The sequence below is a fragment of the Ylistrum balloti genome, unplaced genomic scaffold, assembly GCF_031769215.1.
Source record: "Ylistrum balloti isolate Yb309-2 unplaced genomic scaffold, AGI_CSIRO_Ybal_v1 Utg369836, whole genome shotgun sequence".
Classification (NCBI taxonomy): Eukaryota; Metazoa; Mollusca; class Bivalvia; order Pectinida; family Pectinidae; genus Ylistrum; species Ylistrum balloti.
Genome location: NW_026781996.1, coordinates 175,892 through 200,984, shown reverse-complemented (window position 1 = coordinate 200,984; position 25,093 = coordinate 175,892). Strand labels below are relative to the sequence as shown.

The following is a 25,093-nucleotide window of genomic DNA, read 5'->3' as shown; positions in this document are numbered from 1 at the left end:
CGTTATGATTGACGTTACCAACCTGAAGAAAATGCTCCGATATGAATAGGGTAATAATTATCATTGGCTACTTGTTTCAGTATGGAAACATAGCAGAGAAGAAAATTTGATTCTTGTTCTCTCAATGAATGTGTACACAAATATGCTAATTTACTACGTATTGCAGAGATTTGGGTGTGTTAAGAATGGTGCTATATAATTTACTGAGACAGGATTGTACGTACCACTGAACATCATCTGCAACTCCAGATGGATGTAATATCTGAGAAAAATCTGGTTATTGAGATATTTCGGACCAAACATGCAAAAATTGACATTTTTTCTCAAATTTCTCTACCACTTATTATATCCTTTTAAAGGGAATTCCTCCATCAGACGTCATCAATAGAAAACTTACTCTGTACACACATTATGTTATTTTCCTTCTAAGAAAAAAACCCCAGACTTTTTATATCTGTGTAAATTCACTTACCAATATTGAAATATGCTAAAGTCTGGACATTTTGATGAAGACAAATACCATTGAATTTACCTGGAATTTCTTTCATAAGAAAATTTGTAATGGATTTATAGATTAAACCCCCTGGGTGCACAGTAATCAACAAAATTTAAGTGACCTGATATCATATGAAACAAAGTCAGCCAACCAATGCACTGCAAACAATGAAGTGATACTTGTTAATCCCAGTTTTCAATCTTTCCCAATCTTTTTTCATTGCAATCAGAAAAATGAAGAAACTTTTCTCATTCTTTGATTCAAGATTCTTCTCTTCTCGTAAGCCATCTATGATAACCCCTTAAAGTGTCGCCCTAGTTAAACATCATCACCAGTCCTTTGTGTATGTAAGATGAAATAGTCATTCACAGGAAATCACTTTATATTGAGCTGATGTGATTAACAATATATGACTTTAATAGTCATTAGTCTGAAGATAGTTGGTTGTGTCTAAACTAGATTCTATAAAGCTAGATTAAGTGTACAACTGAGATTTGTCTTCTTTCATTTAACTCATATCACAAATAGTTACATTATTTCAAAGATTTCAATAGATAAAACTATTTCTAAGTAACCAACTTGACAATGGTTAAAATAACCCAAAGTGATAGTTTGGTTTGCAGATCAATAAGTTCTTATACATTCAGAGATCAATGTGATGTGTAAGGTTAAAGGTCAGTGTAATTTGTTAAGTTAAATGTCAGTTATATACATTTGTGCCATGTTCTCTGTTGATACAGGTTATAGAAGGTGCTGACCTTAAACCAAACATTGCAACATTTGGGTGGTCACTCTCTGGTGGACTGGATCTGGATAAAAATCGATACACTGGTATGTAATGGTCAAGCAGATAGCAAGGTTACCATAGTTCATTATTCCAATTTGCCAGTAGTTAGGGAAACACTCTCGTCTGAAGTTGATTTATGTATGATATCAGTAACCTAAGGCTTAATAGATATGCTCAATAACAACTACAACGAAGTACAACATGTGAACATAACTAAACAATCCAAACACAAATTTAATCAAACTAGGGCAAGATATAAACAAAAGAAAGATTTACATGGACACTCTAGATAAAAAGTATAAGCTATAGGACCAGGTGTTCTGGAAGAGTAAGCATCTTCTGCTTCATCGACAACACCTGCAATTTAAACCTTGGTCAATTTCAGTTAGTAATGTCATGTCCTCAAATGAGAATAAGGTATACAACATCAGAGACAGCAGGCAAACTAATGAGCATCAAACACATCCCAGCTTCATATCACACAAAGAAATAACAGCCATAAAACTTTCCCAGAATTTTCATCAACTTGCATCTCATTAAACCCTGTAAAATGAGTTTTTCTGTCAGTTGATGACAACTTGCATGAAAATATTGATATTGAGAACAGGCCTTTGGATATCAAATCAACTGTGACCTGTAAACGCCACAGGTTGTGGATGCAGGGATGGTGCTTTCCAGAAATGGAAATTTCACAATAGAGAAATTGAAAAAGTCATGCTTATAGTATAGCTTGGTGGAAAGCTATGTTGGTTTTCTTGTACTGAGGTAGCCAGGATGTAATTTATCAGGCATTAACTCTTCAACTGTAGAGTTTTATCTTTCCAATGGTGTATTCAATTTTTGTGCCACCTTAAAATTACAATTATGTGTAATATCACTTGATTCTGAATGCTAAAAGACTTCAGTGATAACTAAATTCCACCTTTGTTTCGGCAGATTTACTGGTGGGGGCATATTCCTCAAACAATGCTGTATATCTAAAGTAAGTACTATGTCTATGTACAGGTATGCTGCTTTATAATTTTTAGATGCTTTTATCCCTGTTTAAGTCACATGATCACTAATAAGATCAAATAAAAGTTCATGGAGTATATGGATTAATCAGGACTTAATTACTTTATTTACTCTCATTTTGACCAAAAAATGTAAACAAGTATTTTAAGATGTTTCCTGTTTCATTTCTTTTTTACCACCTAAAATAATTTTTGGATGCAAACATGCAGGAAACTATCATAATCACTTATTGTCTGCTAAATGAAGAACAATTAAGTTTATTAAACTAGTATCTAGCTCTACAGGTGGATCAGGCAAAAGTGTCATTTAGATGCTCTACCTGGTATTGAAGGCATGGGCAGAGAACTTTTCACAGTAATTAGAAAAGAAAAAAAAAAGTCTAAATTTATGTCATGGTTGTTATCTTTTAACTAATTCAAAATGTATACAGGTTGATAACTTTTCATTACTAGTAGAAATGTAAATTTAATACATTTCTTATTTATATATCAATCATTAAAACCTGTGTTATCATTTCCAGAGCTCGTCCCATTGTGTATGTGGCTGCAAGTTTAAAAATTGACCCGAAGAAAATTTCTCTTGATCGTAAAGTTTGTAACTATAAAGGACCAACGTCTAACCAGAAAGTCACATGGTAGGTATCCATGAGTCTGATTGGATTGTCCAACGTCTTAATTATCAGAGATGGGAATAATTCATTTTCATTTCTCATAATAACCAAGTTTCTAATAACTGATATAAAAATTTCAAAATATTTGATAATTAAGTCTGTAAGAAATGAAGGTCTTAGACCCACAAAAGAAAGTGTATCCCTCGCTGTTTTAAACAGTTGGTTATGTTTGTCCTATTTTCTCTTTTTATTGATCTGTAAAAATCCATTATAACATATATATGATTATTAGATAATTGATAATTATCCTGTTATAGGCCTGATGGCCAAAACATCAAATTTGACTTCAGGAAAGACGCACTTATATTGCAGGACAATCAAATAGTGTTTGTTCTATGCATTGATCAGTTGTTGGCATGAATATAGGCTTTAAGAAGAGAAATATGGCATATTCTTGAGTTGATTTGATCCAGGTAAATGTCCAAAATGGGACATTAATGACTGACCTCCTCTGTTTCAGTGTGACATTATTTACTTGTATAAAGTACGATGGAATAGGAGTACCTCGTCAGCTAAGTAAGTATCTCTCAATTTGTTCCGAGTTAATCTTCTGTAACTTTTTACTGAAATGAAAAACTTTGTCACTCAATCTCATTAAGATTAAGATATTTGGTCATCAGAATACAAATTCATTCAATCGATTGTTTTCAACATTTCCTGTTTAAAAAAGTTGTCCTGAGTTCTAAGACCATTGGTTGGCTGTATTAAGGCTGTTTTACTGGCATCAAGTACTAGGTGCTTTTGTTGTAGTTTAGTTAATTTATTTATCTAATGTGACAATGGCTTCATTTGCTAGTTAATCAATATAGAAAGATAGCAGCGGTATTTAAAAATAACCTTAAAAATATTTAAGGTAATTTATGAGGGAACAGAATGAGTTTGTCAGGCTTTTAAATGTAGTTATCTTGTGATAAATGATTGGCATTTTAGGCATTTTTCAATCATTTTTTTCAGTTTTCATTAAATAATTTTTATATTTTACAGCTTTTGATCTATCATGGAAGTTTGATGTGGATAAGAAAACTTTGGATGCCAAACGTTTATACCAACTTAATACTAACCAAGTGGTGGAATATGTCAACAATAAACGACTGTCCAAAAACAAGGCGTGGTGTCAGAATTCTTTTGTTTACATCAGGGTAAGTGTGAAAATACTATACAGCTCATAAAAAACAAGGCGTTGTGTCAGAATTCTTTTGTTTACATCAGGTTAAGTGTGAAAATATTATAAAGCTCATAAAAAACAAGGCGTGGTGTCAGAATTCTTTTGTTTACATCAGGGTAAGTGTGAAAATATTATAAAGCTCATAAAAAACAAGGCGTTGTGTCAGAATTCTTTTGTTTACATCAGGGTAAGTGTGAAAATACTATACAGCTCATAAAAAACAAGGCGTTGTGTCAGAATTCTTTTGTTTACATCAGGGTAAGTGTGAAAATATTATATAGCTCATAAAAAACAAGGCGTTGTGTCAGAATTCTTTTGTTTACATCAGGGTAAGTGTGAAAATATTATAAAGCTCATAAAAAACAAGGCGTGGTGTCAGAATTCTTTTGTTTACATCAGGGTAAGTGTGAAAATATTATAAAGCTCATAAAAAACAAGGCGTTGTGTCAGAATTCTTTTGTTTACATCAGGGTAAGTGTGAAAATACTATACAGCTCATAAAAAACAAGGTGTTGTGTCAGAATTCTTTTGTTTACATCAGGGTAAGTGTGAAAATATTATATAGCTCATAAAAAACAAGGCGTTGTGTCAGAATTCTTTTGTTTACATCAGGGTAAGTGTGAAAATATTATAAAGCTCATAAAAAACAAGGCGTTGTGTCAGAATTCTTTTGTTTACATCAGGGTAAGTGTGAAAATACTATACAGCTCATAAAAAACAAGGCGTTGTGTCAGAATTCTTTTGTTTACATCAGGGTAAGTGTGAAAATACTATACAGCTCATAAAAAACAAGGCGTTGTGTCAGAGTAAGTGTGAAAGTATTATATAACTCATAAAAAACAAGGCGTTGTGTCAGAATTCTTTTGTTTACATCAGGGTAAGAATGAAAATATTATATAGCTCATAAAAAACAAGGCGTTGTGTCAGAATTCTTTTGTTTACATCAGGGTAAGAATGAAAATATTATATAGCTCATAAAAAACAAGGCGTTGTGTCAGAATTCTTTTGTTTACATCAGGGTAAGTGTGAAAATATTATATAGCTCATAAAAAACAAGGCGTTGTGTCAGAATTCTTTTGTTTATATCAGGGTAAGTGTGAAAATACTATATAGCTCATAAAAAACAAAGAACATCTTGGCATGATTCTGACAACAAAACATTTTTTCTCCAGAATGACATCAGAGACAAGCTCACACCAATTAATGTCCAGTTTGAGTTTAAACTTAAGAAGAGAAGCCTAGCCCGTCGTCGAAGGTCATTGCAGCCCATACTTGACCAATACACACCTACCTTAGTGAATACCACGGTAAGCTGTCATCCGCATATCAATCAGAAGCCATATTGGAAACTTAAATGTATTTATTTACCAGAATATTGTCCTTTCCTCAAACATAGGATCTGATGTTTCATTAAATTATGAATTAATGTTGGTATTCATACTGTATATAAAGGTAATTTTTATACCCATACGTTTCACGGTTCGAGGCTTTTATCACTACCATTGGCTGTCATTGTATCACTTAGTGATAATTTTATTTCCTCACATTTACCCTTCAACAGATACAGGGGCTGTAGTTTTGTATATAGTTGTATAAAAATGATATACAATTCAGGATATGATTTGGTAATTGCCATTTAATTTTCAGAAGTCGATGAAAAAAAGACCAAACTAGTAATGAGAATTTTAAAACACTCCTTCACAGAGTCAATAACACTAAAATCTACAAACATCTCCTTGGCTGGTATCTGGGGTATTGTTGTTTCACCTAATTTGTGATTCCATTATGATAATTTTGTAAAAAAACACAAGATTTATATATATCTTATAGACAGTAACCAGTTTATGATAACGTTGTAAAATTGATGTGCATCTCACCATTACAGGGTCACATACAGAAAGAATGTGGAGAGGATGAGGAGTGTATACCAGATGTATGGGGTACAGCCTACACGTGGGTATTTTCTCTGTTATAGTGTAACACTAGCCTTAAAATTATAATTTGATTAAATTGATGTCCTGCATTCTATTCCTCTATCATTTTAGTAGATTGTTGCTGAAAGTTTCTGTAACATATTTAGATCATTCATCCCTACAGATTAAGATAGGAAAATTTGTGTGTAATATAAGAATTTCAACTGCACAGAGGCATATGGAGACCAGTCCACAAGGAGTTCAGAATTCTGTAAGATATTTGGAAGTAAGAAACTTGACAGGGACTCTCAGTGTTTTATTGAAATGTTAGAAACCCCTTGGATCTGCTGACATAGTTGGGCAGGCTAATTTCCAGATTTCTCACAGCAGGTTACTATAAAGGTAGAATTAGTATGGTCAAATGTGAAATTTTGGTAATGTTTTTGTTGTTATTTATCTTTAACTGAATATGTTGTAGATTCACAGACAATGTCAAACTTGGCAGCACCAGTAACATAGACATTGTCGTCCATCTTGAAAACCGTGGCGAGGGTGCATTTGAGACTATGTTGTATATTGAGTTACCCAGAGGTGTACAGTACAATGGTATTCAAGACAGAAAATTCGTAAGCATTAAATTAAGTCAAGTTTAGAAGTATATGATCTAGGATATGGCCAACACGATATTTTAATTGTAAAATTGTCATTGCTTCAATAATTTCAGTTTTGTTTTTTGAAGGTGTGAAATTATTATTTTACAAAAACTGTCAATGTCAGCTTTGAAAGTAGAGTATGCTCAAAAATCTTATGTTTGTGTTTGTGAAATCGTAACATGTTAATTGTTCTTTCTTTCTGTGAAGCGTAAAAAAAAATTCATGACTGCAGATTTAATTATTTGTACTGAAAATTGTTTCAGACCATTCCATTTTCCTGTGATAGATACACTACCAACGAAACTAACTTGGTCACCTGTGATATGGGAAATCCTCTCCCAACCAGGGCAAAGGTAGATAACTCTTACTTTGTGGGTACTGAGGCTGAATGTAGAAAATATCCTTGGTAGTACATTTCTAATACTGTAGATTTTAGATTTCACAAATACATGATTTCATGAACGTTAATGTAGAAATGACTTTGGATTTTGTGAATGATGAAATGATAAATACATTGACTCTGAAAAGGTCCCATATCGGCGATAGATAGCTACGTATTGGCTGCCATTTTGTTTATGAGAGTCATGTGTCTATACATAGAAAGTGATTTAGTCATGTGATACATGTTGTGTCCACATAAAATTGTATTTAGCTGAGTACAGGCTCGTACTCAAACAAAAGAAAGGAATGTGAACACTCCATATGCTTTCATGTTTCAAAAGTGAAGTGAGTTATGTTCAAGATAAAATGACAGGACTTTTGGGACCAGATGGTAAACAGATTATAGACCAAAAAATACACAAGATGGGGACAATGTATTGTAGTCGATTTTTCTACGCTTTGTTGAACACTTGGTCATAGATTTGCGAGAGTCTGTGGTCCCCCTCATCCCTGTTTAGTACTGGTCCACTACCTCGTATCCAGATGACTTCCTTAACCAGCCGCCTGAAAAAGTCGCTTTCCTTGTTGACTTTATTGGAATTTTCTCTGTCAATGAGGGCCACAGACTCTGTGACCAGGTGTTCAACAAAACATAGCTTAATTTACTACAGTTCATTGTTATCATCTTGTGTAATGTTTTGGCTGATGAAGGTGACTGTGTAGTCATCGAAAAACCACACTCAAATCTTCTACTGTGTTATAAGAACTTCTATTCTATTGACATTAACTGCCTGAAGAAAATGTTAAAAAATATCTGATATTTTAAAATATTTTAGCACCTTCCCAATACAGAAGAAGTATTGGAGATTTACGTTTATATCTGTTGTGGCAGACTCATCTTCCGACATTTAGCTAAACATTTAAATGCTGCCATCTCACGAAGATCTACAGTCAGCAATATGGGGATGTTTATACAAAGTTCTTAGATATTTGAAACTAAAAGATGTCTAGCAGATTTGTTTGTGATAATGTGACAAGGTTTATATACAATGAGCGGAAGTGTAAATAATAGTGCAAGTAAATCAATGATGGCACAACAAAGATGTTTCCAAGACTTTATAGAAATGATTGCAAAATTAAATACCACACAAAATAAAGATAACTTTTAGTAACAAAGATTTGCTATTATGAATTCCTGGATTTCATAGTAATCAAGCATATCCTGAATTTCTTGAAACTAATTTTGATTAAATTAAGAATTTGTTTGAAATGGTGATAGTTTAAGCATTATGAATTAATGTGTAAACTGAAATTTATATTATTACTAAAATCTTCATTATTGTGTTCTAGGCAAACTTTACCTTACGTGTAACTCCAGGAGATATTGACGGTAATATGGATCGTCTTAGCTTTAAGTTTGTTATCAACAGGTAAGCTTTGAAAAGTAGTCTTCATAGGCATGTGTATAACATAGTTTACAATCAATTATCCTTTGTTTTTAATTTCCTTTGTATTTTTAACTTATGGCGTATCACAATATTTTAAATTTTTGTTTTAACTGTAAAACAAAACAGTATTTTAATAATGTGTGACAATAAAAAACTGCAGCCAATATTGGTCTATAGCAAATTGAAACCATTTAAACCTGCTATTCAGATCAGAACAGGTTGTTGGTACAGGCCTAATTGTCTAGTTGCTTCATATAATCAAAAGGAAAATAACTTCATTACTGATTTCTTCCAGATAAATAAAACAATGGTTGTAGATAGTAACGGCAAGAATTTACTCCTATGTATTACCATATTTGTTCCTAGTGTGGTTATAAGCCCATTGTTAGAACAGACAATGCTATTTTTCATTGTCCGATAATAAGCCCACCCCTTGACTCTAGCAATGTGGCAGCTTTACTATGGAAGTTGGTAGTATTCTAGGAATATTTAAGGTTACTATATTTGCGATCAATAAAGATGTTGTGAAATTAAATACCAGCAGACATTTCTACAGTGAATGGAAATCTCAGAATGGAGATGGTATGTCTGTGTACATGGACACTAGTCACATAAATAGGAGTGAAATTTTATACCTGTGAACTAGCTCAAACTGGGACAAATATCTGTTACTTCTGTGTACATGGACACTAGTCACATAAATAGGAGTGAAATTTCATGCCTGTGAACTAGCTCAAACTATGAAAACAACCAAATATTAGCCCCAGAAATTTAACAACTGTACAGTAAATATATATATATTAAGTGGAATATCTTTACAGTTCCAATGCAGAGCTCAACTCAACATACAGTGACAACACCTTCTGGGTCACCATTCCAGTGATACAGGCAGCAGATATTATTATCATAGGTCGTCTCGGTGCTAATCAGACAGAGCAAATCGTATACAATGATACTGGGGTTGCTGCATTCAAACACAGCATCTACGGGCCACCGGTCGTACACGAGTATGATGTAAGTCAAAATCCATTGCTCATGAGTTTGGCTAAGCTTGTTATCAGTTAAGAATTTTAAAAACGCATTGTAATTTGTTTTACCTACCCAAGCCAATTTATAGGGCTGGCATATGGTGTTATCAAAATGTCCATCCTGTCTCATTCCTTCCTATTCCAAATCATTGATACATCTAAAGAATCTCTCAACACAGATTTGGTTCAAATTTACCCCATATTATCATAACATCAAGGTCTGCACCTGGGAAGATTCCTGTTTACATAGCGGGACTGCCATTAATATTTTTCAGATATTTTGTTTTTCATTGAAACTGAGTTTTAAAATCTCAATTGGTAATGATTCGTTTTTTATTGTATATCTGTTACAGGTGAGAAATCTTGGACCCAGTGACATCAAGGAAAGTATGATTGACATTTATTGGCCGAGCTTCGATGATGTTGGACGGAATCTTCTATACCTTACTCATACTCCAGAGGTCATAGGTCAACAAAATAGTCTCTGTGAAACCATTGTCATAACTCCATTTAACTCTTCTGTAAGTATAATTAATTTGTGAAACATTGCCATATATTTTTCTTCTGTCTCTGTCTTAGTTATCTAAATCCTGAGATCGTGATTAATGTATGAACTTTCCTTTTCTGAATCATGTTTTTTCATGTGGACAAACCAGTTTATCAACATTTTGAATTAATGTTTTATGGATAGATTGTTACAAACCTGCAAATATTAATGTAGGCCTTGAAAGGCTTCTCAGAAAACATTAATATTTGCAGGCCCGTCATTATTTCATTAACAAACTACCTTGATAACAGCTTTGTTCCCCTCAATTTTTAATGTTGTAAGTTAACTCCCTTTTCCTATCCTCCCCAGATAGTTTTTGTTTTTAGTTATTTCCCTTTTCTTGTTCTCTGATTTTGATGTTGTGAGCTCTCTCCCTTTTTCAATTCTCCTCTGATTTTCATAATATGAGTTACTCCCTTTGGTTTGTGGCCCCTGGGCACATAGCAGGTACAGGGTCCAAAAGGGGAAATTTTTACAAGTTTTCTGAAATGAACGAATGGATATTATCTAAATTTGGTCTGAAGCATTCTTGGATGTCTTGACTCCTGGTGCAGGAGGGGCAGGGCCCAATTAGGGAAATGTTCTTAAAAATCCTTCTTTAGTACCAGGATATTGTCAATGTTTGATCAATTTTAATGACTAGTTAATCTTACTTTTGTTTGACCACAAGGCCAGGACCTTAGAGGGAAATTGTTTCAGAAATTATTTGTCAAATGTGAATTTCTTTGTTCAACGACTAAAAAGCTGAATTAGCCAGCTGAGTGATGAATGTTTCTTATTCCACCTGTTTGTTGTGACCTATCTCCGCTTTCCTGTTCCCTGATTCTTTTGTTGCGAGTTATCTCCCTTTGAGAAATGATTAATAGTTTCTAACTACCTTGACAGTTGGTGGTGTGGTACGGTGAATTCAACAAGGAAGGACAGAAAATGGATGTTGTGATGGCAAAACATCAGGCAGAAGCTCACAGAAAACGCCGCTCACTGGATGCACAGACAGGGTCAAGAGTCAGTCGAGACAGCACCAATAAAATAGTAAATATATTCTGTTTATCTTGGACATCATCATGATGACAGAAATCTACTAATGAATAAAATGATTAGTAAATTGTTTAGAATAGAGAAAGATTTCTCGTTTGGTGGTTTTGATTAAAAAATGTTTGTTTTTTTTCTATGTATATTCAAAGGACTGTAAGACAGGTATTTTATGGAATGATAATTGAATAGGCAGTATGTAGGAAGTTTTATTGTTAAGTAACAAACAAGGGACATTATAACAGATGTTATATCATATTGTTGTACAAATAAGGAAACCATGACATTACTCTTATACTGACTGTAGTAATCTAAAATTCTGGTTTGATCTTTCCAGGTATGTAACAAGAATTGGTGTACTATCATTAGATGTAAGCTTGGATACATGAGACCTCAGGACTCGGCTGTAGTGAGGATACAATCTCGAATCTGGACCGATACTCTTGTCAAGGTAAAGATTCAACATTTATTACGGTTTTAATGTTGTTCCCTACTGTAGTCATCCAAGCTGAGAAGGTTATCTTTAGGGCTGTACAAAGTTTTCTATGATAATTTTACACAGTGAAATGTTGACAGAGGTGATTAATTAACTCACCAATCTTTTTTGTTTTTGATTACAGAGTGGACTGACTAGTGAGCCTTACTTAATAACATCCCAGGCCGTAGCCGAAGTTAGGAAAATGCCATACAGCATACGAGTAGCCAACCAGACGTATAACGTAGCCACGTATGAAGTATGTATTCACACAGTGACATAGTTGATTTTATTGTATCTGAAAAATCAAGAAATCCCACAAATGATGAAATTACATGAAGGTTGCTTGCTGATGGCCATATTTGTACAGTTTTACCAAAATTTTGAAGTAAAAACCATCTAGTTTTCATGGAATTCAAATTCATAAGGCAGTATTTGCTTTTCGCGATATATATCTTATTTTCATTTGTATTATAATTTTTGTTTTTTTTTAGCGAACACAGTTATTGATTTTTCATTGGTATTTATTTTTCGCAATAATGGTAAGGAAGTTTGGCTACAACAGTAACTTTTTAAAATTGAAAAACAAGAAAAAATTTTGCAGAGATTTTGAATGAATTTTTGCAAAACAACTTAAGCTGTGTTTTAAAAGCTCTGAAATTTGAATCTAGTTGATGCAGATTGGAATGGAATTTAGGCTCGTTTTTTATTGCGTGATCATTATGTAAATAAAGCAATGAATCAAAATTTGACTACTTTCAGATTGGCTCCTATGTAAATGCCAAAAAATTAGCTCCACAACCAAAAGCAGTAGAACCATGGATTATTGCTGTGGCAGTGTCTGCCGGTCTCCTCCTACTGTTACTGTTGATAGTTCTACTGTGGTGGGTAAGTAGACTTAACGACAAAGTTAGAGACTACACTTTATTTCCACAATGTATTTTTGACATGACTGGTTAACTGATTATCTGGAGATGGAATGTGCTGAGACGACATATTGTACCCACAACAATCAGCAGCAAGTAATCAGCTCATTTATTCAACAATAAGCCCATGTTAAATGATGTTGTAATAAGCCCACCCATTTATATTGCTCTTCAGTAAAATCATATTCCAATGCTATGTCATTGTCCAGTAATAAGTCCATCCAATGACTTTTGAAGTAAGAAGTAATCTGTTTGCCCCTGGGCTTATTTCAAAATAAATATATACCATATTTATAACCACAAGGGGTGGGGACGACTTTCTATTACCGCTGTTTCATATTTAGGAATTATTGGATGTCTTAGATATTTTTTCTTCCCTAATGGTCAGATTTTAATAATGTGTACTGCTAGTATGACATTTAAGTAGTTAAAGTTACCTCCCTTCTCTCTTCACTCTAGAGATACATAGATTAGAGTGATGACGTGTTAGATCTTGTGATGATTTCCAACTAATTTTGATTACGTAAAATTTACATTCCTACATGTTCAAAGTTCTAACAAGAATCAGAATCTTAAGCTGTTTCTTAACGACATGCATAGAATGATTTTTTTCTATTTTATGTTTTTTTAAGCATTAGAGGAGATTTCAGTTGCATGACTGACCTGATTTCTGAAGAAATAACCTGTTTTTCTCTTCTAAGCTTCTAATATATCTGAATGTATGGAAATCTACATACATTTCTTTTCACACTTCGTCTATCTGCTTGCCTTTCACTATGGTATATTAGTATGTATTAGCAGTATCTATAGTCTGTTGTATTTAGATGTAACTCTGTAGGCTGACATCAATATTTCTTTTCCTTTCTAGTGTGGATTTTTCCAACGGAAAAGGCCGGAAGATTAACCACTATTCTAACGCCTTAGTTCTTCTGCCTAATATCTGTTATAAATCTCTACTAACTTGTCTTAACACTGATTAAACCATTTCATTTTTCAGCTGCCTAACTCATCTTTCTAATACACCTGGTTTGAACCTCCGACTGCAGGTGCAGCTTTGATGAAACACATGTTGTACCATTATCTATTACTTTTCTTGTAGCTGAAATTGATTATAAATGGACCTGCAATAAATATAAAAGATCTGATAGTCACAGAATTTGATAAATTTCAATACAAAAATTGTTTCAAAAAATTGTTATTCAACTTTGAGTAAGAAAATCAGGTTATTGACAAGATTTTAAGAAATCTAATGGTTCTCCAAAAACATTATTGTACACACACAAAATATCAGGAATGTTAGGGACCAATTTAAGTGGATTCCAAAATCTCTCACTGTAAGTAGTCATTGTACTACAGATTTGACAGGCTATGAAGAACATATATTCCATGTATTTCTTAATTTGCAATAAAGCATTCTCTTTTCCTCAGTTTTCAAAGTGTTTTCTAGTGTACGATTAGCCATTATGTCATGTAAACTTCAAAATAAAACAAACCTACATTAAAATTTATGAAAACAGAGAGAAAAGGGAAACTTTTTGACAGAAATTTGTTATGAATGAAACTTTACATAAATTTGTTTATATCAATGGTTATCTGTGATCACAGGAAAACAATTTTAAATATGATAGATATCTGAATGACATATCATGTCCATCATCAGAAGTTTGTAAGAGTGGACTTAACTTTTATCAGAATCCTAGACTTCATGTTATTTATTGGAATAGGTATCAAAATTTGGTTTTAAATTGTATAACCTCATGTGATTTTGGCTGCATGTGTTTGCATCTGTTACCTTGACCCTCACCAAGCTTATTTGTCTGTAGAAGCTGAATGATTGACCACTGGTCAGTTTCAGCTAAGTTCCTTAAACCTTTAGTCCATATCTTCAACTGTAAAGCCAGCAAATTTCATCTTAAGTGATCAGCTCTAAGGCAGAACAAGGTATACAGTTCTGTGTGCAGTGGATGCATGGTTTAAGCATGGAGAGAATCCAAGAATCGAAAAGCCAAACACTTTTAAAGTTATGGTCAGATTTTTGTTCGCGATGAACTTTCAAAATTTTTTTTTTTGTAGAAGTTACGCAAGTGTTATCACAAGTACCAACTGTGTATATCAACATCACACAAAAATTCAAGAATTACATTAATTTATTTACAGTAAGGGTTGTAATAAATTTTATACGGAGGTCTTCAATATCTTGGTGGGGTTTTTAATTTTGATCAAGAGGGTATCAGGTATTTTCATGTTTATGGAATAAATATCATTTAAAATTGATCATTTTCAGTACATTTGTGATTTCATAGAATACATGGAATCCACTGCCAATTAAATATAAAGCTATGAAGTAAATGCCCCTCAAATATTAATTATTAAACAAATACAAATACAGAGCCCCATGAAAAAATGTGATAAAACAGATGGACACAGAACATTGAAGGTTGAAAATAGGAAGTATGATTCATCAACGATTTAAGGTTCTTGTACTAAAAATTTAAGAGGAGCAAATAACATAGGCAACATGATAGTATCATCATGATCTGTGAAATGTTATGTAGATAACACCTGATTTTAGTATCTATATTTTATATATACTAAATATTTGACCTCGCTGGAATATTATGTCACATGAAGCTGAAATGCCTTGTCAAATAGCATCCAAATTTCAAAAATATAAACTGAAAAAAAATCTCAATGTACATTTAGATGTAACTTTGAAATGAAAAAAAATATGCTCCAGTTAATTTTGTGAGTCAGAATAAGATATTTTACAATTATTTCCCCAAGTCATACAGGTCATAAGGACTGATCTACACAGTTTTGACCTAGGTGAAAGTCTCGCATTAAGATAACGCAGGTTATTGTATTAGATAGATTAATCCGTATGAATTTAAAACACCAATATGATATTTGCACTCTTTTTCTGTTGCCGTTAAAATCTGCAGGTAATATTATTTTGGACACTTCTTTGGTGACTCTGTTAATGATAATGTAAACTAGTTATCAAAAGTTGAGAACAAATTTAAATGAAAATTTATTGAAATTGAATTTCATTTTTCTTGCAGTGTGGATTTTTCCGAAGGAAGAGAAGAGAACATGCAGAAACCTACGCCGCAAAGCCTTTAATAAAGAATGGAGCAAACAACCCTAAATATGATATCAATTCTAAACAGTATGAATAACTCAAAGTTTCTTTTTAGGAAAATTGGTTTATTTGAATAGAAATGGATATTTTTCAAATTATAGATAAATTTTGGAAATCAAAATTCCAAGTGGAGAACTATGAAAACATTGGTACAATATACATGTTAACAATATTGATATTTCTTAGTATTTCAGGTTTTTTTTTTATGTTTTGGCAAATAACAATCATCTTATCTGTATGTAGTCAGTGGGAGATCCAGAAACCAGGAGGAGGAAGAGGGAGGTGGGCAATTTTTACCAGAGTTATTGTTCCTAATGTTCAATATGTAGGCTACTGCGATCACATTAATTATAAGAGAGATTCAGGAGGGGGACATGGGTTATTGATTTCCTGGAGATAACGTTTTATTTCGAATTTGCAAGATATGTGTAATTTCTGTACCTTGGATTTATGTGATGTCCAGAATTGGCATTTCAGAAGTCTTTCACATATTGAAATATGTCTTGAAATATTTATAGATGATTCAACATGTATACACGCACAATTACATGAAATTTTGATATTTTCTAGTTTTTTTCTGTAAAATATATTGCCCAAAATGTCTCACAGAATCCAGGATGTGTACCCTAAAGTATTGGAATAACACATAACATTATTTATTCAAAACTTATGCCTGATAAGATCTGGATATTTGTGCCAAGGTTAGAACCCACTAAAGGGATTCTCCTTGTGGAACAATGATATATAGTTCTTATTACATATTCATGGGTTTCAGTAGATAGAGATTTACAGGATGATAAACGGATCAAGGAGCATGTTTATATTTTAATTTCTTTGCCAATAATAGATGTGATTGAAGTCATTTTTTTATATAGTTTACCTTCATAATATAAGATTCCATACGTTTGAATTACAAAACCAATATTGCCAAGGTTTCTGATGTTTCTTAGGAATATTTGAAATTATTATGATACAATGATTGTCTATCTATCTGAGAAAGTTGTAATTAAATAACAGGACTGCAGAAAATGTTTACACATTTAAGGAATGACTTTACAGCAGGATGGCCAACCTCAAGTTATCTAATATCTGGTCTTGGTCATTCGTGATCAAGAGAAACAGGGTATTAAAGAGTCATCAATAAAAAGGACCTTATAATTAATTCTAATGTTATATCAGCTGTATGTATTGATATGTTCTATGTTATGTTTGAACATTATTTTTCAAATACTGCACAAAAGTCTTGAAATATCTGGTGATTGTAGCACTTTCCACAATTTGAGAAGACGAATCCTAAGGTCAGTATCAGGTTGACCTGATGAAATCAGGTGAATTAGTGATACTGTTGCAGTTAGGATATTTTTTAGTGTTAAAGGCAAATCATCCCTTTCTGAACTGAAATCACAAATTTTTTTTATTACAGGTGAATTTTCTGAATTAACTTGTAACATTAGCAAAATTATTGGTGTAAAATTATCCCAACATTCATCACATTAAATCATAAGTATAAAAAAGGTTCAAATAAAGGTATAGTCCAGGTAAGTTAGAATTATGGTAAAAAAACATACTCATTGATGTCACACAGTAATTCAAACCAGATATACATTTTATGAATTTTATAGATACATCGTATTGAAACAGAGAAATTAATAGCAATTGGTTGTCTATTTTTTTACAAGATAGGAATTATTTTGTAGCTAAAGTTAAAGGGATATGTTTAGTTATTGGAACACTGGCAAAACTTAGATTTCCGTGAATTAAATGAATGAAATTGTAACTTATACTACCATTTGGTAATTAAGAAATATCTTTCTTATCTCAAGATGGAATTCAAAGGGAGATAATCAAAGCGGAAGTCAGAATATGTATACTTTAAAGATATATATTTAACTTAAGCAAAACACAAATTAAACACAGAGCTCACCCTATTTACACTAATAACTGAAGTATATGATTTTGAGGTATGTAGCATCAACTGTCATGATATATGTTTCATTTGTGTCCGTCATTTTAACGCTGTCCCAAGTCAAGATTGATATAATCTATTGTTGTACATAATAGTAGAAGTGTTATGTTGATGATAATTTAAATATGGGAAAGATTTTAATGTTGGTTTTTTTTTCAGTTAATTTATATCGGTGCTAATGGAAATGTTCTGTTGCTGTTAATGATTTAACCCTGTATTTTTTTAAAACCATCTCTTTCACTTTCTTATTTGGTTTTCCGCCATTTTATATACCTTTGTGTTCAGTGTGTTTTGTGTAACAGAATTATATAAGTTCGATTTAGAATATAAAGAAATCAAATTTAACCTCATTTCAATGTAAGATATAAAAAAGTTTTTAATTCAAATTGCATTAAGTCTAAAGAGTTTAATGAAGTTTGTAAGTTTAATCATTTATATCATTTTTGAAATGATATTAAATCACCAAACATGTTGAAATTGATATTTTCATTCACTGAATTTCACTGATTTAGTGCTGTACATTAAATTTTGATTTCTTTTTAACCAAATGAAGACATAAGAAAATATTTTGCTTATTACAGATTACTTCAATATAATACCTGCAGCCATGTTTATGTAAATATAACCTAACATTTTCTTTTTTTTTTCTTTTTTAGTTCTTTGAATGAAGACCATAATCAAACTTTTTTGATATACATTTTTCGTTGTGTGATAAAAAAGATATTTTTCCATCAGATGAATACACTTTTAAATCCAGATCATTTGTTAGAAAGGTTTAGGCTTTTTCACTTATTTTTTGTAAACACAAAATCCCAATTGTTATATCACACCATGCACAATAAGAGTTGGAATATATTGTTTTCAGAACCCTTGAGATGAAAATCTGTGTGCCATTAATCATGCTGTGTGTTTTGACCAGGTACATATGTACTTAAGTTTCGTGTATGAATGAATGTATGATAGGAATATTGTGTTTATTTATAATCTGCATCATCTTCATACTCAGCTTTACATAAATGCTACACTTCATCTGGTGAAAATACAATGAAATGGTCTCAAAATGACAGAAATGTGGAGTATGTCATTGTATTTGGAAGAAAGAGCAATTTTTTTGCTAATTGGAGCACTTGTTCTTATAGTAGAAATAGACTGTTTGAAAGTATACTTACTGGTTAAAAGGTAGCTTTTATCTCTTTTTGTCCGTCCAGTTCATATCTCGCCTCTCATGATCATATGTTGATTTAAAACCTGGAACATTTACAACAAATAGGAATTATTTACTTAACCATGGAATACATGTATTGTTGTATGCATACTCAATATACTTATACATAGTCCGTTTAAATGATAGTGAAAGGTTTACCCATCTTCCATCATCAGCATCATTATCATTATCTGTTTTTATCTATTCTTTAAATAAACAACGATCTTAGCTTACTTGGGTTGTCCTGAAGATCAAGATATATTCTAAAATGGAATAATTTAAAACTCCCAGTTCTGTTTTTATTAGATCTTTTAGATTAATTATGGCAATATGATAATATTCTTAAATTTCTTTAAATTTCTATAAGTAAAATACAGATCGAGAATATTTGTCACCCAAAAAAGCATTTATACATGTTTGTAACAAGATCTCCAAATGGTGTAATGAATAACAAGCACAGAAGTTCAGGATAATGTTTGTCAAGGAGGGTGGAAGTGCTGAAACATTTTATAACAAGTGTATTCCAATAGACTGTTGAAATTCATATTAAATAAAAGCTATGACATTGTCAGGCTCAATATCCTTGAAGTTGTCCTCTTTGTTCACGAGATTTATTTTCACAGGATAAATCAATAGAATTCAATTTTCATTTTGTAATGTTACTAATTTGACATCCAGTACAATATATATTTTTTGTATTAGGCTTTATATAGTTATGCTGGATAGAAAAACATAGATCAATTTAAGTACATTTGAATTTTTTTCTTCCTGGCAACAGCAAATATATTGTAAAGGTTGATATTTTGAATGATTAAAATGTTTCAGGGTTTTGCCTAAAACTGAAAGCTGAAAATAGATGTGTATATTACATAAGTCCTGAGATAGGCACAGAAGTAGTTTTTCAGTGTTCTAATTTTTGCCAGTTTATTTCATCCTCAAAAGAGCAAAGAAAAGAACACCCTTTATACTACCCCACTACATTTAACTATTCAGTGACCACTGTATGTAGCGATTGACAGGTGCTTACAAGTATTCCAGTTTGTATAGAGTTTAACATTTGTAGTCATTTAATGTACAGTACTTATCATGAAAGACATCTTTTTTGTACGTTTGATATAATATTGTGCATTGTGTTGTTGTAAAGTATCGTAAGTGATGTATATCGTTATGAAAATTGTGTGTTTAAGAAAACTTATTATATGATCATTTGTTTGTATATGTACGGGGTTCCAGACACAACAGCTCTAAAACCACCACAAAAAAATTCTTTCAGTTGTTTGCACTCCAAATATTTGCTGTATACCTGTAATTTATTCTGAAACATTGTACTATAGTTAATCTGGAAGGATGCTATATCGAATTGAGTCGTAAGACAAAATAGGTTTTATCCATTGTTTTTTGTTTTCTATGCAATTAGCTGTTTTATCATTCCTAGAGCAGTACAAATGGGAATGGGTGGTAGCAGACAGCTTGCTGTCACGTGACGTTGAACAAAAATACCCCTAAAATCCAATTAATACTTTAGCATAATTTTTTCGGATCAACTATTATAACCATCCTGAAACATAAATAAACACCTGCTCATATTCAGATATGAGTCAGAAAAAGATAATTATAATACAAATGATGGCATATGGATGAGGTTAAAAATTGGAATAACTGAAAGAAATACCTGCTACAACGGTGTACTAATTGTTTATCTGATGCACTTGTCTAGATGCATTTATTTTTGTGATATATAAATATTTTCTATATATATGTTGTATATTATAACATGTACACTATGTCCACCTTGACCTTGACTGAATCAGTGTAAAATGATTGTATATGTTTGTATATTCAACATTGTAGTTACCAGACTAATGGTTTTGCCGTGCATTGTTGTCTGCTCGTGTGTTCGTGTTTGAGTGTGCGCGTATGAAGGAGATAAGTAATTTATACACGAGATGAACGGAAATATCTGATGTATTTCAAAGAAAGAATGGTAAATGTTCAAGTGTTATGTAGTCTGTTGGATTGTAATATAGTACTATATTAAAATATACTTCCTCTAGAAAAGCTAAATTTATTATAATATGACGTTTTGTATACTGATTTATTATCTGAATATTCACTTTACTGACTATTAAAAAATGTTTACGTTTTAAGGACAAGTGGTAACATTTTCAAATGATGAAATTTTATTGAAACATGATAAAACGCAAGGGCCATGAATGTAAACATTTTACATGTAAGTTTGTAGAGAGGATGTGAACGTAATTGGGATTTTAGACAATGGATGTGATCGTAATTAAGTGTATTGACAAACGATGTAATCCTGAATGAGTTTATAGGAAACAGAAGTTTGTAAATGGACAACGGAGAGAAATTTGAACACTTTTATTGACAAGGGACGTAAAAGTAATTAAGTTATTGCTGATTGATTTAAACGTAATTAAGATTATCAAGAATGGATGTAGCTGTAATTCGGTTATATACAGTTAATGTAATTAAGTTTATGTACAGGGAATGGAAATAATTAAGACTTTGGTTACTGATGGCAAAAATGTAAAAGTTATATCCTTTTGTCGCCTAAGGATTTATTTCTAAAAGACCATACATATTTACACTTATTTCATGATGGATCGACTGCATGTGTGTATTTAATTGAATGTAAGACAATGTATCTTGTTAGGGTGAGTATGTTAGTTTCGAATTTGTGTGAACGATTCGTAAAGGTTGGTAAAGGTCATGTTGCGGAGTGATTATATGTTTATGTCTGTAGAGTATTAAATTGGCGTAACATTCACATGCTAAGATGTTTAAAATAAACTGATTTTTACAAAATCGTCTTCATATCTTAAGTTTGTTTACCTTAATGTTTAAAAATATTCAACGTTTCTTCTTAGCCAATGTCTTCATGTCTTCATCGAAAAAATGTTGACCCATGGTATGTTATAGGAGTGTATAAAAGTAGAAAATACATTGAAACTTGGTCAAAATATGGCCAAATGAAAGATGCGACCATGTGTTCCGAAAGGGTAAGTCCCTTATTCTGCTTCGTCGACGACTCCAACCGTGTCAATTTTGGTCATACCAAGTAAAAGAGTCACGTTCCAAGATGAGAACAAGGCATAATTATTACATAAGTAACTATTTGAAAGTACGATAACGTTCGACTTTACTTCATTTCCTTTTAGTCACAAGGAAACGCCGCTAAATCAAAATTAACCAAGACCAATACCTTCAAGATAGTCTGCATATGAGAAAAGGATGGCCCAGCTGACAATCTACGCATTATAGAAACCCTTACATTAAGATATTGTTATGAAGGTTCCTACCAGTCGGTGGACTCCGTCCATTGATAAAGAATAAACGATTATGTCTGCAGAACTTTAATAGATATCTCTATACGTATTCTAAACACAAAAAGTTAGGAATCTTTTTTTAAAGGTACATTTATTTGTATCAAACGACAAAAACATTTGGAATATGAAATGCAAGAGTGACGTCAAACAATGAGAAAACAGTTTGACGCAATTTGAATCTGTTTCATTCTAGCGTGGCGTGCATGATCACATAAAAAGTTCTAATCCCTCTAAAACAATGTCCCAAAGACGCCGCTGGAAATTCAAAATGTTCAGGTGGTTTCATCAACACTGATAGAAGCGAGTTTGTCCTCCAGTGGCAGTAGCAACGGCGCGACATCGGCTTGGAATGCTGCCGTCGGGCACACATAGCTTTTTGTGGCATTCGTGGCTATTTTTGACGAAATGACACTCTATGACACATTGTAGTGTGCAATTTTAATTGTGATTGCCCTGCTTACAGCATCCCGACTAATCGGCCAGTCTCTGTAGGTATCATGTGATGTCTCATGCTATCAAAGGTTGTAAACAGGATGTAAAATGACAAGGCATTTAGAAGAAACAAATTTTGTTGATTGATTTGACATTAAGTCTACACAGACTTTCAATGACACCACAATTAACTGTTTGATTTTAATCCCGTGTTACACGATGTCTTGCCGCACGCTTACTGTAGGTTACACGAGGAACTAATTACTGAAACATTATTGTTCATTCATTGTGTAAAGCTTAACATACTTGACAGGAAAAAATCACATTTATTTATGTTCCTTAACTTTTTGTGTCCAATATAACACTATTTCTCTTATAATTAGGAAGTGATAAGAGTACATACAGTGTTCCTCCTCATTCGTTGCCTAAATTTTATTATTGTTTATACATTTTAACATTGGCTACTTGTCCAAATTTTACCCAAACCTTCTGTAATATTAATGGAGTTAATCCTATCAGCTTTTGATCAGTGTAGAATAACATCTCTCAAAAGAACACCACACACACTTATTAACTAAAGCAACACCAAACTTCTTAACTAAAACAACACTATACACACTTTTTAACTAAAAAAACACTATACACACTTCTTAACTAAACAACAACATACACACTTCCTAACTAAAACAACACTATACACACTTCCTAACTAAAACAACGCCATACACACTCCCTAACTAAACAACACCATACCCACTTCCTAACTAAACAACACCATACACACTTCTTAAATAAAACAACAATATACACACTTCTTAACTAAAACAACACCATACCCACTTTATAACTAAAGCAACAATATATACACTTCCTAACTAAAACAACACCATACCAACTTTCTAACTAAAACAACACCATACACACTTCTTAACTAAAACAATACCATACACACTTAATAACTAAACAACACCATACACACTTCCTAACTAAAACAACACCATACACACTTCCTAACTAAAACAACACCATACACACTTCCTAACTAAAACAACACCATACACACTTCCTAACTAAACAACACTATACACACTTCCTAACTAAACAACACCATACACACTTCCTAACTAAAACAACACCATACACACTTCCTAACGAAAACAGCACCATACACACTTCCTAACTAAACAACACCATACACACTTCCTAACTAAAACAACACCATACACACTTCCTAACTAAACAACACCATACACACTTCCTAACTAAACAACACCATACCCGCTTCCTAACTAAAACAACACTATACAAACTTCCTAACTAAACAACACCATACACACTTCCTAACTAAAACAACACCATACCCACTTCCTAACTAAACAACACTATACACACTTCCTAACTAAACAACACTATACACACTTCCTAACTAAACAACACCATACACACTCCGTAACTAAACAACACCATCCACACTTCCTAACTAAAACAACACCATACCCACATCCTAACTAAACAACACCATACACAATCCCTAACTAAAACAACACCATACACACTTCCCAACTAAACAACACTATACACACTTCCCAACTAAACAGCACCAAACACACTTCCCAACTAAACAACACCACACACACTTCCCAACAAAACAACACCATACCCACTTCCTAACTAAACAACACTATACACACTTCCTAACTAAACAACACTATACACACTTCCTAACTAAACAACACCATACACACTTCCTAACTAAACAACACCATCCACACTGCCTAACTAAACAACACCAAACAAACTTCCTAACTAAAACAACACCATACACACTCCATAACTAAACAACACCATACACAATCCCTAACTAAAACAACACCATACACACTTCCTAACTAAAACAACACCATACCCAGTTCCTAACTAAAACAACACCATACACACTTCCTAACTAAACAACACCATACACACTTCCTAACTAAACAACACCATACACACTTCCTAACTAAAACAACACCATACACACTTCCGAACTAAACAACACCATACACACTTCCTAACTAAACAACACCATACACACTTCCTAACTAAACAACACTATACACACTTCCTAACTAAAACAACACCATACACACTCCATAACTTAACAACACCATACACAATCCCTAACTAAAACATCACCATACACACTTCCCAACTAAACAACACTATACACACTTCCCAACTAAACAACACCACACACACTTCCCAACAAAACAACACCATACACACTTCCTAACTAAACAACACCATACACACTTCCTAACTAAACAACACCATACACACTTCAATAAAACAACACCATACACACTTCCGAACTAAACAACACCATCCACACTGCCTAACTAAACAACACCATACACACTTCCTAACTAAACAACACCAAACATACTTCCTAACTAAAACAACACCATGCACACTTCCGAACTAAACA

At 32.7% G+C, this 25,093-nt stretch overlaps 1 protein-coding gene across 3 annotated transcripts in view; it reads left to right on the top strand.

Annotated features, from left to right (window-relative positions):
* LOC132545270 (integrin alpha-V-like) overlaps positions 1-21,673 on the top strand; it is a 101,059-nt gene extending 79,386 nt beyond the window's left edge. For 2 of the 3 annotated variants that reach the window (XM_060208945.1, XM_060208944.1), the window contains 17 exons: positions 1,237-1,327; positions 2,220-2,265; positions 2,818-2,931; positions 3,428-3,483; positions 3,952-4,106; positions 5,305-5,439; positions 6,018-6,085; positions 6,524-6,671; positions 6,962-7,051; positions 8,430-8,509; positions 9,349-9,541; positions 9,909-10,076; positions 10,988-11,134; positions 11,472-11,585; positions 11,755-11,868; positions 12,372-12,497; positions 15,598-21,673. In XM_060208945.1, coding sequence (XP_060064928.1) covers positions 1,237-1,327; positions 2,220-2,265; positions 2,818-2,931; positions 3,428-3,483; positions 3,952-4,106; positions 5,305-5,439; positions 6,018-6,085; positions 6,524-6,671; positions 6,962-7,051; positions 8,430-8,509; positions 9,349-9,541; positions 9,909-10,076; positions 10,988-11,134; positions 11,472-11,585; positions 11,755-11,868; positions 12,372-12,497; positions 15,598-15,714 — 1,962 coding nt within the window. In that variant the 3' untranslated portion in view covers positions 15,715-21,673. Of the gene's footprint in view, positions 1-1,236; positions 1,328-2,219; positions 2,266-2,817; positions 2,932-3,427; positions 3,484-3,951; positions 4,107-5,304; positions 5,440-6,017; positions 6,086-6,523; positions 6,672-6,961; positions 7,052-8,429; positions 8,510-9,348; positions 9,542-9,908; positions 10,077-10,987; positions 11,135-11,471; positions 11,586-11,754; positions 11,869-12,371; positions 12,498-13,403; positions 14,477-15,597 lie in introns of all 3 variants that reach the window. The other variant, XR_009554030.1, reaches the window with a different exon arrangement.
* The last annotated feature ends 3,420 nt before the right edge of the window (positions 21,674-25,093 follow it).